This window comes from Neoarius graeffei, chromosome 9 (assembly GCF_027579695.1).
Source record: "Neoarius graeffei isolate fNeoGra1 chromosome 9, fNeoGra1.pri, whole genome shotgun sequence".
Classification (NCBI taxonomy): domain Eukaryota; kingdom Metazoa; phylum Chordata; class Actinopteri; order Siluriformes; family Ariidae; genus Neoarius; species Neoarius graeffei.
This window is the reverse complement of record NC_083577.1, coordinates 29,609,749-29,625,143: the sequence shown is the minus strand read 5'-3', so window position 1 is coordinate 29,625,143 and position 15,395 is coordinate 29,609,749. Positions and strand designations below refer to the sequence as shown.

Below are 15,395 nucleotides of genomic sequence, written 5' to 3'. Positions count from 1 at the left end.
TTTACTGAGAATAAACTGGGAAACAAATTCTCAGTTTATTTAAACTTTTTAAAACATCAATAAAATAAAAAATCTTTTCAGCTCATTCTGCATTTAAATAGTCTTGTGATTTTAATTAAATGCTAAGTCATGATTTTGAGTTAATACCTTGTTATTTCAAGACAGTGTGTCATTATTTCACTTATTATTTTGACTTCCTTGTGCTTTCAAAATCTATCATAATAATATATTTTAAGATATCTTATTATTTGAGTTAATTCATTAAGATATTCTGTCAATATTTTGAGTTGATTCACTTAAAAAAATCACAGCGTGTGCTTCAGGGTTTCAAAGGGGGGGGGGGGGGGGGACTGACACAAAGAACACTAATCTTTTAATCTGCAGAATTTTATGAATGAACTGGAAGAAAACAATATGAGCTCTAACTGATCTGGTTCACTCTTACAGAGCACTGAAATGGAAGGATCTTTAGAGGAGATTCTTTATGATTAACATGCAGGATTGGCAGTAATTTATCAGTAAATGTGTGTGTGAAAGCATATAAGTGTTTGTTAGTGAGAGGGTCGGAGAATGACAGTTTTCCTCTGTCCCAGTCCAGCTTCACTCTGATCCTCTGGAGTTTCTGTGCTACTGAGAGGTGAGTGAATGGATGTGGTGTAGAAACTGCGAAATATGTACCATCATAATACCCCACACGCCAAATTCCACTTCTGGAGGTGATCTCCCCCTTCCTCTGAGCAGATTCTGTCATCACACCCACACTCCACTGTGTACAGTCTCCAAGTTCCACATCCCAGCAGTGTGTCCCTGAGTTAAAGCCCTCAGATCCCAGGATACACCGATATTTATCAAATCTTTCTGGATTACCAGGAAGTTTCTGTTTCTCACCACTGCATCTCACACTTTTCAGATCATCAGATACAATGAGTCCAGGATAAGCAGTGTTGGGGTCCAGAGTTACAGGTGCTGAAACACACACACACACACACACACACACACACACACACACACACACACACACACACACACTCTTTGGTACAGGTGAGCTAAAAATTAAAATTTCTCACAGTTCTTAGAATCAAAAGGCACATATACATGACTTAGTCAACACATATACCAACTTTCAAGACCATACCACTCATAGTTTTCAAGTTCTGCTCCGGAAACAAAACCTACCCCAAAGACTAAGTCTGAAATTGTTTCCATGGAAACATGAAAAATTTAAATTTCCCAAATTTCTTAGTATGAAAAGGCACGTCTACATTGTCTTGCAAAAGTATTCATCCCCCTTGGTGTTTGTACTGTTTTGTCGCATTACAAGCTGGAAGTAAAATGGATTTTTGGGGGGTTTGCACCATTTGATTTACGCAGTATGCCTCCCACTTTAAAAGTGAACATTGTTGTTTTATTGTGACACAAACACTAATTAAGATGAAAAAACAGAAATCTGGAGTGTGCATAGGTATTCACCCCCTTTGTATGAAACCCCTAAATAAGAGCCGGTCCAACCAATTCACTTCATAAGTCACATAATTAGTTGATTAAGATCCACCTGTGTGCAATCAAAGTGTCACATGATCTGTCACATGATGTCTGTATAAATCAGCCTGTTCTGGAAGGACCCTGACTCTGCAACACTACTAAGCAAGCAACATGAAAACCAAGGAGCCTCCAAACAGGTCAGAGACAAAGTTGTGGAGAAGTATGGATCAGGGTTGGGTCATAAAAAATATCCTAAACTTCAAATATCCCACGGAGCACCATTAAATCCATTATAGCGAAATGGAAAGAATATGTCACCATTACAAACCTGACAAGAGAAGACCACCCACCAAAACTCACAGACTGGGCAAGGAGGGCATTAATCAGAGATGCAACAAAGACACCAAAAATAACACTGAAGGAGCTGCAAAGATCCACAGCGGCGATGGGAATATCTGTCCATAGGACCACTTTAAGCTGTACACTCCACAGAGCGGGGCTTTATGGAAGAGTGGCCAGAAAAAGTCATTGCTTAAGAAAACACGTTTGGAGTTTGCCCAACAGCATGTGGCCGACTCCCCAGACACATGGAAGAAGATTCTCTGGTCAAAGGAGACTAAAATTTATCTTTTTGGCCATCATGAGAAATGCCATGTGTGGCTCAAACCAAACACCCTGAGAACACCAATCCTACAGTGAAGCATGGTGGTGGCAGCATCATGCTGTGGGGATATTTTTCATCTGCAGGGCAAGGGTGTAGGTTTGGTCTCAGCTTTGGTAGGGACAATACCAATCCCCCCCCCCCAACACCAATCCTCTGCCGAACTGCTTACTTAACCACCCATATTATTACATGCACAAGTAGAGGATAATACATATGATATGATGACATAATGCTGAACAATTTAATGCTTAATTTACTATTTGTAATGACAAACACTGCAAATGGTATGTAAAATTCGAGTACAGTTGAACAAACAAATAGTGACATATTGAACAAAATTGCACCTGAAATGAATAATCTATTCTATACATAATTACATTCAAACATTCCAAACAGATGCCTCCGTCTGTCATTCACAGACACATACTGTTGGCCTAGATCTTCAAGATCTATTAGGTCAAGTTCCGTTTGATGCACATGGCATACACTTACATTGTTAAGGCGCTGCTGTGTCATGGTAGATCTTAACCAGTTTTTTAGCCTTTTCAGTGCACTAAAGCTTCATTCAGCTTCAGCTGAAGCCACAGGGACAACCAACAAAAGCTTAACAAGCTTTTCAACCTCATCAAACAAGCCTCTTACTTCACTATGCATCCCTCTCAGGATATCTGCAGCTTCTCCAGTTGACATGAATGTATGCTTTGAGTGAGTCAAATTCTCCCTATCCATCTCTGGATACTCTCCAATCACATCACTCATTTTCCCTGTGAGGAGCACATTCTCAACTTGCTTGAGATTCTCTATGTCTGGTTGGTTAAATCAATCCATAAATTGAATGTCCAAACTGTCCAACACCTTGAAAAATTCAATTCTGTAGCACTGGCGGCTCGTTAATAGGGGCGATTTGGGCGACACACTCCCAAACAGGGAGGGAGTTTTTTTTTTTTTATCTACTCCTACTACCAACAGTAATGTCATTGTCCAATCAGGCTAAGGTCGCGCCTGGTGTAGCCACGCCCTTTTGGGGCAATTTCTGTCAGGTTCAGATTTGCCCCAAAATCTCCCATTGACACTAATGGTACGTAGGTTTTTTTCGAAAATCATGCTCCCAATGCATTTTCTATTGGGTTTTATGTGCTCATACAAGCAGCGTGCTTACGTCATACGCCTGTTGCACCGCGCAAGTGTTGCCAGATTGGTTTTAAGTGCATTTTGGCGGGTTTTGAACATAATTTTGGGCTGGAAAACGCAACTTGCGTGAGAAATGTGTGAACATTCTATGAAGATGGTGAGTGTTGAGTGCAACAATACGATAGCGTCTCTGAAAGAAGTTCCCTTTAGTCGTCGTACCAATAAGGAGAAAATGGCAATCAAACAGCTAGGACCTCCTAGACTGAATTTAAACATCAAGCAAGTGTCTACGAAGGGGGAGAAGACCTACTCAAGAGGTTTTAACAAGAACTGGTACCACCGGAAAACTTGGCTAGCTGGCTGTGATGTAGTCAATGCTCTTTTTTGCTACCCTTGCGTTCTCTTCCACCCTGGAAGTAGCACAGCAGACGGTACAGTGATATCTGATATTTGAATTTACTAGGCAAAAGTTTTTGTGTGTGTGTGTGTGTGTGTGTGTTACCAATGGCAGTTTAACATTGCCATGTTTTTGTTTTACCAATGGCAGTTTAACATTGCCATGTTTTTGCTTTACCAATGGCAGTTTAACATTGCCATGCTTGGAATATTTCAGTAGCCTCAAGTTCTCTCTGACTTGGTGTAAATTAAGCATATTTTCAGTTTTTATATATTGTACAGTATGTGTTCATTGGAGCCAGCAGCACCTTACCTTTTTTCCAACTTGTTAAGCCAAGTTGCACTGACTACAAAACCTTGTGTAACCTTGTGTGTATATAGCTAAATAACTAAAGCCTTTTGTGTTCATTGACATGCTTGTAATACTTTAAATTTCCTTTTAAGGCATGGCTTTCTGGAGGAATTCTTGGGAAAAAAACTGCAGAATTTATTTAGAATTATTATTTGTTGTTAAAATGGTGCAATTCCATATAAAAAACCCACATAATTAAGCTGCACATGTTTGTTTGATGGTTATGCTTTTCTTCATCTTTTTCAAAACTTAAATAAACACTTGTTTTGGATTTATGTCCTGCCACTTTAATTGCATTCTTTAGAATGAAGAAATTAGAATATGTTTATAATTAAGAATTTGTGTCTACTTATTATAGAATACTGGAATAATATGAGAAAATAAATGAGTAATGTAATATTAATTGATTGTGATGCCAAATGTTTTGCTTTGAAGGCTTCACAATGAATCTTCCTTAGTTTTAGCCTGGCAAGCCAGACTAAATGTGAATATTTGCCACTCGTAGGCAAAAATATTTTTGACCGCTAGGCGGGTGGGTCTAGTTTACTAGGCTACCTTAGTTTGCCACCTTTAACTTGTTTAGTGTTGCCGCAGTGGAGAGAAGATATATTGCCTATATTGATATCTGAATTTACCAGGCAAAAACAAGTTCAGCCAATTGATTTGCTACCTAGGTCAATTTACTTCAGTCCTGTGGACATTTACGGTCTGTGTAGACATAGCGGGGGAAAATTTCCCCCCCTGAAAAAAAATTCAGGAGCCGCCACTGTTCTGTAGTATTCCTCTGGTGTCTCTGACTTATGGTGACTAGCCCCACCAGTAAATTTTCTGGGGGGTTTTCTTTGGTGAGGGCATGTTAATGGTGATACTCTGGGAATTGAACCAATTTAAATATTGGTTCAATTCCCAGAGTATCAACCATTAACACGGCCTTCTCAGACAGCTCTGTAAACTTCTCCTTTTGTCTTGAAGAGTTGAGCTTACATAGCCAACAGCAGTCTGCATACCTCCAATTGTTTGGGAGCGGTTTTGCAGAGACCTGCTTAAACACTCTAGCTCTCCGAGCACCTCTGTGGCTAGAAGCAGTCCAAGAACTGTCTTGCCCTTCTGAAAGCGTTCTAGGAGACCATTGGCCCTAGTGCCGGTGTCAGAACTAACTGCAGCCATTTCCTCCAGACTGGTCAAGACAGCCTCATACTGACATACATATAGATTAGGGATAAAATTAGCTCATGTTTTAAGTCGTTCAAATTCTGTAGAGCTGCTTTGCGACAATGTATATTGTTAAAAGCCCTATACAAATAAACTTGACTTGACTGACTAAGTACTATTTGAACAGCTTGACCACGTACAGTCCACCTAGTTGGACACAGGTTTTACAGTTCTGGTATGCCCTTCTGACAATGTCTGATCAGCCAATATCCCTTTGAACTTCCCTGACTGGTTGCTCAGTGTTCCAAGTTCATGGACCCACTGTAATGCATCACGTAGTAAGGGAGAGGCACTGCATGCACACTGTGTAATAAGATTTACACAGTGTGCTCCACAGTGCACATACAAAGCAAATGGCTGTTTCTTCTTAAGCAATGCCTGTGCCCCAGAGAACCTTCCTGCCATATTGGCTGCTCCATCATAAGTTTGACCTCGCAAGCCTGAGATAGGACGGTATAGTCTCAGCAGCACATCAAGCGCTACCATGGCCATTTGCTCACCAGTTGTCCCTGGTATCTCATATAATCCAACAAATACTTCCTGTGGGATTAGGTCTTTCTCCACATACCTTAAGCATACTGAAACCTGCTCTTTGCCCTGTATATCCTGAGTGCCATCCATTATAATCCAAAACTGAACTACTGGGAGGGACCTGATTGTTGAGGCAATTTCTCTCACAATTGTGTTGCCAAACAAAGTTAAGTATTCATTTTGGCACTGTGGACTGGCAATCATGGCAACGAGTAAGCCAAGAGGTCAGAATCAGGTCATCTTTTGCCTTAAATTTGAGAAGATGGTACAAATTCCCTTGATTCACATCATGTCCTCAAAAAGCAAGTCCCTGCCTTGCAAGATACCTCACACATCCTATGATTTCTGTAAGACAGTGCCTTGCCTCCTCCTGTGTTTTGGCCACTGCACTTGATAACTGGGTATGAACTGGAGTCTGTTCCAGTGCATTGACAGTGACAGCATGATGGTGTGCTTTACTTGCTTGATGGTGATTAAAGCTGTCAGTGGCATTTTTCCAGTTACCAAAACCATTTAAGCAAAATGCAGGTCATTCTTTTTTTTCCAGAGTGGTCTTTTTGATTGTGAATGCCTTGACACACTCAAAACAAAGAACTTTTTGTAGTGTGGGACTATAATGCAGCCATGGATAGCGATTATACCACTTTGCCTGAAACCATAGCTTCTTGTTTGGCAGTTGCTGTACTGCAATGAATTTTGGATCAGGCTGGTATGGTTTACTCCCCATGTCCAGGACACTGCTACACTGACTTGCTTTAGAGTCACTGTCACTCACACTGACTGTCTCCTAGAGAGCAAATAAAACTTAACCTGGTCTGTATTCACAGTAGCAAGATTTTATAAAGAGTAACACTAACAACGAAGTAGATTGACTAAAATAATTTGCTTGTAATTCATAGTATCTCCCATCACAGAATCAAAATCTCACCTGGAGCCCTGCAGTTTCAGCCACTTCTGACTCTACCTGTCCTATAGTATCTTCACAGGATGTCTGAACATCCTATATGTTAAAAAAAATATATACTGAATAAATTGCAGACCTATCTTGGGATACATAGTTCTATGTATTACACCTACATTTATTTCACATCAATTTGAAATATTAAGGAGATAAGCTGACATTTTCTGCTAGCCTATTCAAAATACAATCACAACCAAAACACACAGTCCTAATTTTCCAAAGATCCTTCTGTTTCATTGCTAATCCTTTGATGTTTCTAAATGCCTTAATATTCAGACCTCACCTGAAGCCCTCCAGCTTCTTCTCTCTCAACCTGCTCTTGATCCTTTGTACTGGATTTCTGAGTTTCCTATGTGATCAAATAATGTGTTAATGAAAATTAACCAGAAACCTAACATTAGTAGGAATACACCTTTTATCATGCAAATGTATTTGGCCTAAGCTACTAATAAAACAACCGAAATTATGGCATGACTTGACATGACTATATTAATATGACATGATGACATCCTCACCTCAAGCACTGATTCCTCATTAACCTGTTCTAGGTTTGCATTAGCCTTATGCTGTCTTTCCTGTACACAAATGATTCATTAATTAGCTTTCATAGTGTCAGCTTTAATAGTAGCCTTAGTAACAGGCTACACTAACTTAGCCTGCCAATTTCTACAGCAAAACGGGAGATGGTTAGCATTTTGGCATGAATTGCATGGTTAATATTATTACCCCTTGTCATTAATATGTAGGCTACATTAGGAGTCTCACAATTTTCCACAGTAGAAAGACTGGTGGTAGCCTAGCCTATAACATTTTGCAATGATAGGTTTGCGTCGCACTGTAGGCTATAGCTAAATAACGTCAACCTGTTCTGGGCACCACTTACTCTCTGTGTGTTGAAATAGCTCCGTATATATCTTTTTTTTCTTTTTTGGTGGCATTGTCTAGGTTATGGGCGGCACGGTGGTGTAGTGGTTAGCGCTGTCGCCTCACAGCAAGAAGGTCCTGGGTTCGAGCCCCGGGGCCGGCGAGGGCCTTTCTGTGCGGAGTTTGCATGTTCTCCCCGTGTCCGCGTGGGTTTCCTCCGGGTGCTCCGGTTTCCCCCACAGTCCAAAGACATGCAGGTTAGGTTAACTGGTGACTCTAAATTGACCGTAGGTGTGAATGTGAGTGTGAATGGTTGTCTGTGTCTATGTGTCAGCCCTGTGATGACCTGGCGACTTGTCCAGGGTGTACCCCGCCTTTCGCCCGTAGTCAGCTGGGATAGGCTCCAGCTTGCCTGCGACCCTGTAGAAGGATAAAGCGGCTAGAGATAATGTGATGTGTGATGTGTGTGTGTCTAGGTTATCTACAAAGCAGATAATCGGACAAAACGAGTTTGAATACCAAGGTAACAGTAATGTTAAGTTGTACACTTTTCTGAAGACATACAGTAGCAGGCTATCACAGACAACTTACGTTATCAGCACAACACACGGGCCTGTGGTCTCTTCGTCGTTACCACCACTAGAAGCGCTTTGTTTACGTCCATGTGAGGAGAACGTGAGCCTGCAGACTCTGTTTCAGCCAATGAAATTGCAGCATGGATAACCCTGTCACTCTGGCACGTCGAAAAAACTAGTGACTAAGATTATAACCTACTATTGAGTTCGCAAAAAATATGTGAATAAATTCATATTTTGTTATATAAAAATAAAATGCTAAATATTGGTAGGGACTATTTTGCCATCCTAAAATATTGGTTGTGACATGTCCCTATGGTCCATATGCAAACCTACGCCCTTGCTGCAGGGACAGGAAAGTTGTTCAGGACGGAAGGAAAGATGGATGGCACTAAATACAGGGCAATTCTGGAGTAAAACCTGCTTGAGTCAGCCAGAGGTTTGAGACTGGGACATTGTCCTGTTCCAGCAGGACAATGACCCAAAACATACTGCTAAAGCTACACGGGAGTGGTTTAAAGGGAAACATTTAAATGTCTTGGAATGGCCTCATCAAAGCCCAGACCTCAATCTAATTGAGAATCTGTGGCATAACTTGAAGATTGCTGTACACCAACGCAACCCATCTAACTTGAAGGAGTTGGAGCAGTTTTGCCTTGAGGAATAGGCAAAAATCCCAGTGGCTAGATGTGCTAAGCTCGTAGAGACATACCCCAAGAGACTTGCAGCTGTAATTGCAGCAAAAGGTGGCTCTATAAAATAATGATTTGGGAGGTGAATACATGCACACTCCATATTTCTGTTTTTTTCATCTTATTGTTTGGGTCACAATAAAACAATTTTCACCTTTAAAGTGGTAGGCGTGTTGTGTAAATCAAATGATGCTAACCCTCCAAAAACCCATTTTAATTCCAGCTTGTAATGTGACAAAACAGGACAAACACCAAGGGGGATGAATACTTTTGCAAGACACTGTACATCACCTTGTTAACATGTATACCAAGTTTCAAATCCATATCATGAATAGTTTTGGGTATATGCTCCGGAAATTAACATTGCTCTTAGAAACTAAGTCAAAATATATTTTTTATGAACAAATTTGAAATATACTTTTTTTTTTCAAAAATCCAAAATAGCAAAAGGCACCAGTTCACATGTTGCTTGATATGTATACAAAGTTTCATGAAGTAGTTTTAAAGATATGGCCCAGAAACCAAAACGTGACCAGCCAGACAGCCGGATAGCACCCGTTTCTATATCCCCTGCCAAACTTCATTTGGGCAGGGTATAAAAAACATTCATGTTCAAAACACACACACACAGAGTTAAGAATCTTACTGTATTGGACAGTGTACTGCATCTTCTCCCAGACTCTGAACTGCAGGTTGGCCAGATGTTTTGCCACATGGATCAGTGCTCCTGAAAGCTCCTCTGGATGCTGCAGTGTGCTCTGGGCTCTGCAAAAACATTCAGGAGTCAGTGTTGCTGTGGGTTTGGATTCAGAAACACAGAGAATGAGAGAGACAGGAAGCACATCACTCACCTTTTCACTGTGGCCTTGTAGTTCTGTAAAACAACAAAACAAACATCAGTGGATATGCTTTACATTTTTACACCACTGAAATGTGACGTTTCTGGTGATGGAAAGAAGTTTTACTTTCTCACAGTATAAATACTGACTAAATGACCCTCACTTGTAAGAATGAAACGTCTTCAGCTCTCATCTCCTCTTCTATGTCTCCGATTGTGTCTGAAAGAGATGATATGTCTTTGCTCAGCTTCTCAATCTTCTCCTTCATCATCTGACTCTTCTGCTCCTCTTCCTCTCTCAGTGCAATGATCCTGACTGCCTCTTCATCTCGTAGAAACTGGTGAAGCTTCTCAAACTCCTCCTGAATCTGACGCTCTGTGTGTTGGGCCTGAATCTACAGTGAAGAGAAAATCAAATGAAACATCACTGAATATACAATGAAATAAAATATAATTATAATATCAAACCCATGTTATTGATTTTAACCTTTATATGTTCTGCAGTCTGACTCCATTTCAGTTGACAGTTTTTAAAGACCTTCAGTTTCTCCTGTAGGGGCTTCAATGCAGTTTTGAGCTTCTTCTGAAATAAATTAACACACTGCATGGAGTCTCTGTGTTTTTGATATTATTTCAACTCATATGAATTAAACTGATGACAAAGTAATTGTCATAATTATGAACAACAGCATTTGTTCACGTGACCCATGAGTTCATATGTACATTTTATTTACCTTACAGTCTGTTACTACCTCATCAATGGGGCAGAATTTATGGTTGGTGTGTTTTCTTGAAGTCTGACACACCACACACACCGGCTGTTGATGATCCAGACAGAAGAGTTTGAGTTTCTCACTGTGCAGACTGCAGACTGTTGCAGACCCTGATAAAGATCTCTGACTTCTCTCCTTTAACAAAGTCTCACACAGGTTCTTTAAGGCCAGGTTTAGGGGAGGCTCATACATAGATGACTTCCTCCGACAAAGAGGACATTCTCTGGATCCTTTGGTCTCCCAGAACTGCTGCAAACACACTTTACACACACTGTGAGTGCAGTGCAGGAGAACAGGATCCTTGAAGATTTCACAGCACACAGGACAGGACAAATCCTGCTCTGAAAACTTAGAAGCCATTTTATTTTATTGCTGTTGTTGTTCTCTCTCGTCCGAATGCTCAGAGTTTCACTGTCACTTATGTAAAAAGTAATTACACCTTGATTTCAGGTTTCTTTAAAATTAAATAGATGACTTTGTAGGTTCAGTTAATCATCACTTCCTTTCACAGTTCTGAAAATGAGACTCAGATTTCTCCGTAAATTGAGAATAAATCTCAACTCACCAGAGCAGAACACTGCAGGCTGTAAATGAAGGATTTCGATCGTGTCAGACTTGGCACTTCCTTAATAGGAGGAGTTTTCGAGAGACACATTATGACCTGTTACACTCCTCAGTTACATCAGAAACAGCACACGGCACTTACTTATGTTTAAGCACTGAGCATTAACTGTAATTTTGGGACAAATTTATCCACTTATGAATTTCACTCTTCTGAACTGAAAATAATTTTTCACTTCTGGAATCATTTAAAGTCGATCTTGCAGTTTCAGACACAAGACCCAGAATGCTCTAATCATCAGTGGGATGAACTGGATCTCAGTCAGAAAAGTTATAATGTGAGAATGCAGGCACTTACAGATGTAGGCGTAGAGGAAGACAGCTTACTGAAGGTCATCAAAGCCAAATCGGAAAGCAGAAAGCAGAGTCCGTAAACTAGCAAGGGTCGGGCGATCGGCAAAGAGTGTAGCATAGCAAAAGACAAAGAGCGAGAAAGGAGAGGAAAGTTGCGAGGGTCAGAAATGGAATGAACAATCAGAAAGAATACAAGGCTCGATATGTACTGAGGGCAGAATGATACTTCACAAAGGTGTGTGTGTGAGGTGAGCTTTTTAGAGGGACAGGTGATTAAGGTAAAGACAGTCAGCTATGAATCTGTAGGTGGGAGACAGAGGGCACTGTGTGTTATGGGAAATGTAGTTCGGGGAGTCCATGTTTGTAGTCGGTTGAGCTTCAGTGGGTTTGCTGACAGAGCCCCCCGAGGAGCTACCTCCGGGAGCTAAAACCTTTCTGGGGCGACCCCTACCTCTGGGTGCTGGTTTGCTGGGAAACTGGGCATGGAACTCTTGCTTTAGAAGGGGGTCCAGGATGTCTTTGGCCTTGACCCAGTTTTGTCCTCACGTCCATACCCCTCCCAGTCTACCAGGTACTCGACTTGACCTCCTCTGCGTCTTGAGTCTAGGATCTTGTGTACCTGGTCGATGGGGTCTTCCTCACTGTTTTTTTACTCATTATTTTTTTATTGAATTTTACAAAAACATACAGAACAAGACTCGGCTCACATATACTTAAACATACAAACATATATACAGGCAGACAGCAGGCCCATTAGTTCTTGGATGGCATGGAATAAAACATGATAAAAATAAGAAAAGGGAATATGAAATTAAATATTAAACATTGAATACAAATTGAAAAATTGAAGAGAGAAAGGAAAAGGGAGATTAAATACAACTCCTCTTATCTTTTACATAAATCCTCTTATCAAAATGGTTTCAATGTTTATTCCTATGAAGGACAAGAATGGTTGCCATATTCTGCGGAAGATATTGTCCTTCTCATGCAGTTTACACGTCAAATAGTCCAAGGATATATACTGTATTATAACATTATGCCATTGTGTCCTTGAAGGGGGGTTATCAGATATCCAATTTAACAAAATACATTTTCTAGCACAAAAAGTTAACATTCTATATAACTTCCCCTTATACTTGTCGCTGATAAAGCAGTTTGAAATACCAAGCAGCATACAAAGTGGGTCAAAATCTAGTGATGTACCTAGAATCGTATTCACATCATTCTCCACCATTCTCCAAAAATGTTTAATCTTTCGACATGACCATAAGCAGTGAGTAAGACTTCCAATCTCTGTTTTACACTTGGGGCAATAAGGAGAAAGGGCATTGTTAAATTTATGACGTTGAGAGGGGGATATATGTGCTCTATGTAAGATTTTAAGCTGAATGGCTTTAACTTTGTTACAGATACTTAGAGATCTCACATTTTCCCATGCCTCGTCCCATTCCTCATCTGTAATCTCCAGACCAAGTTCACTTTCCCATTTCAGCTTAAGATGTAAGGTACCTTTATTGACATATTCCTTAAGAAGTCTATAAAAGAAACCAATGCAATGCCCCATCTGAAGCAAAAATACATATCGCTCAATGCAAGAACTACTTTGGTCAGAGAGAAGTGTTGTATCTTTTTTAATAAAATTGCGTAATTGAAGGTAACAAAAAAAGTCCCGTTTTGGAATATCAAACTTAACTCTCAACTGATCAAAGGACATCATCGTGGGACCAACAAAAAGATCACGTAACCTGGAGATCCCTTTAGTACTCCAGATTTGAAAGACAGGGTCAGTTACACCTGGTGAAAAATCTATGTTGCCACATATTGGCGTAAACACAGAAGTGAGTTTATGTCTGCCCTCTAACCTTCTAACTACCTGCCAGGCCTTAACGGTGTGGGTAGTGACTGGATTATGACACACAGAGCTCAAGGATTTTTTTATAAATAACAAATTCGAGAGAGGTAGTTTAGACATGGAACTCTTTATATCCAACCATATGGACTTAGGATCATTGTGCATCCAATCAGTGATGTAGCGAAGGTGTGCACTGAGCTGGTATTTCCTAATGTCAGGAAGGTCAAGGCCACCTTCTGAAGAGGGGAGGCATAGAGTTGCTAAGCTAAGACGGGGGTTTTTCTTAGCCCATATGAAGGAGCTTAACCAACTCTTCTGGCTTTTTAAGGTTTTGTGAGATAAGAGAATTGGAATCATCTGAATGGGGTAAAGCAGTCTGGGTAACACATTCATTTTCAGGAGGGCCACGCGTCCAAGCCAAGAGATGGGCAATGTATTCCATCTCTCAAGATTCATTCTGATGCGTTCAAGTAGAGGGGGAAAATTAGCTCTATACATTTTGTCAAAATCAGGGGTTATGTATATTCCTAGATAAATAAAACCAGATGGGGACCACTTAAATGGGAATGGGCATGGGGTATTTGGTTGGTGCAACAGGCTACCCAAAGGCATTGCCTCTGATTTGTCAAAATTGATTTTATACCCTGAAAATGCACTGAATTTACCTATAGTGTCAAGGACGTTAGGAATGGAAATACCAGGCTCAGTCATAAAGATCAGAATGTCATCGGCATATAGGGTTATCTTATGCTGCTTATCACCTATAGGCAATCCGTGTATGCCCTGATTCCTCCTGATCGCTTCAGCCAGAGGCTCAATAACTAGAGCAAACAAAAGAGGGGATAAGGGACACCCCTGCCTAGTGCCTCTTTGAATAGCAAAATTAGGGGACCGCAATCCATTAGTGAGAACTGAGGAGAGAGGATTATTTTAAAGCAAACGAACCCAACTGATAAAATTGGAACCTAGACCAAATCTTTCTAAAACATAAAACAGGAAAGGCATTTCTACGCGGTCGAAAGCCTTCTGCACGTCCAGAGAGACGACTATACCTTCAGTTGACTGTTCACGAAACTTCTGAATTGTGTTCATCAATCTGCGCATGTTATTACATGAGTTACGGCCTTTAATGAAACCCGTTTGGTCTTCATTGATAAGAACAGGGAGCAAGTCTTCCAGTCGCGTTGCCAATATTTTAGACAGAATTTTTAAATCTACATTCAATAAAGATATCGGTCGATATGAGGCACATTGCTCTGGTTGTTTCCCTTTCTTTAAAATTAACAAAATATTGGCTTCCCTCAAAGAAGCTGGCAGGATGCCCCTTTCTAATGAGTCTGTCAGCATATTCAGTAGTGGTTCAATCAAGAGGCCCTGAAATTCTTTATAAAATTCACTACTCAACCCATCGGGCCCAGGCGCCTTTCCAGAGGGCAGTGCATTAATTGCAATCGTTACTTCCTCTTTAGTTATGGGTGCATTAAGTTTTGACTTCTGATTATCTGTCAGTTGTGGAAAATCCAGAGAGGAGAAGAAAGTGTCCATTAGTCCAGGGCTATCCTGCTGTAAATTTGACCCATACAGTTTTTCATAGAATTTTTTGAATGTGTTATTTATAGAAACATGATCAAATACTTGCTTCCCCATTTCATCTGTAATTGAAGAGATTGTTTTTGAGTCTGATTTTTTCCTTGTCAAATAGGCCAAATATCTCCCTGCTTTATCACCCTGCTCATATAATCTCTGTTTAGCAAATCTGATTTTTGCTTCAGCTTGCTCTGTTAACAGGGAATCTAAGGCTGATCGCAGAGCAGAAATTTCTTTAAGTCTTGTTGGAGAAGGCCTTGCTATATATTCCCTTTCTGCCACCTTAAGCCTAGATTCTAGAATTTCCCTTTGTTCAGCTTGTCTACGCCTCCTACTGGACACATAGGATATGATAAGACCTCTTGCAAAGGCTTTAGATGTTTCCCAGAGAAGAGATGGATTATTTGTAGAGGCTGAATTTATTGATAAAAAGGATTGGAATTCCTCAGAGAAATAGGATACAAATTTGTGGTCTGAGAGAATGAAAGGGTTAAACCTCCAATATCTTGTCTGTGGGGCTAAGTGACCAATTTGGCACTGAATAAAAACAGCAGCATGGTCTGATATAAC

General features: G+C 40.4%; 1 protein-coding gene across 1 annotated transcript; it reads right to left on the bottom strand.

Annotated features, from left to right (window-relative positions):
• Positions 1-217: 217 nt before the first annotated feature.
• On the bottom strand, positions 218-10,831 carry LOC132891567 (E3 ubiquitin-protein ligase TRIM35-like). Its single transcript, XM_060929275.1, has 6 exons — positions 10,433-10,831; positions 10,186-10,281; positions 9,863-10,093; positions 9,712-9,734; positions 9,507-9,625; positions 218-966 (listed from the first exon to the last, which is right to left on the bottom strand). Exons 1-6 carry the CDS (start codon positions 10,829-10,831, stop codon positions 422-424), a joined length of 1,413 nt encoding a protein of 470 aa, XP_060785258.1. The 3' UTR covers positions 218-421.
• Positions 10,832-15,395: the final 4,564 nt, after the last annotated feature.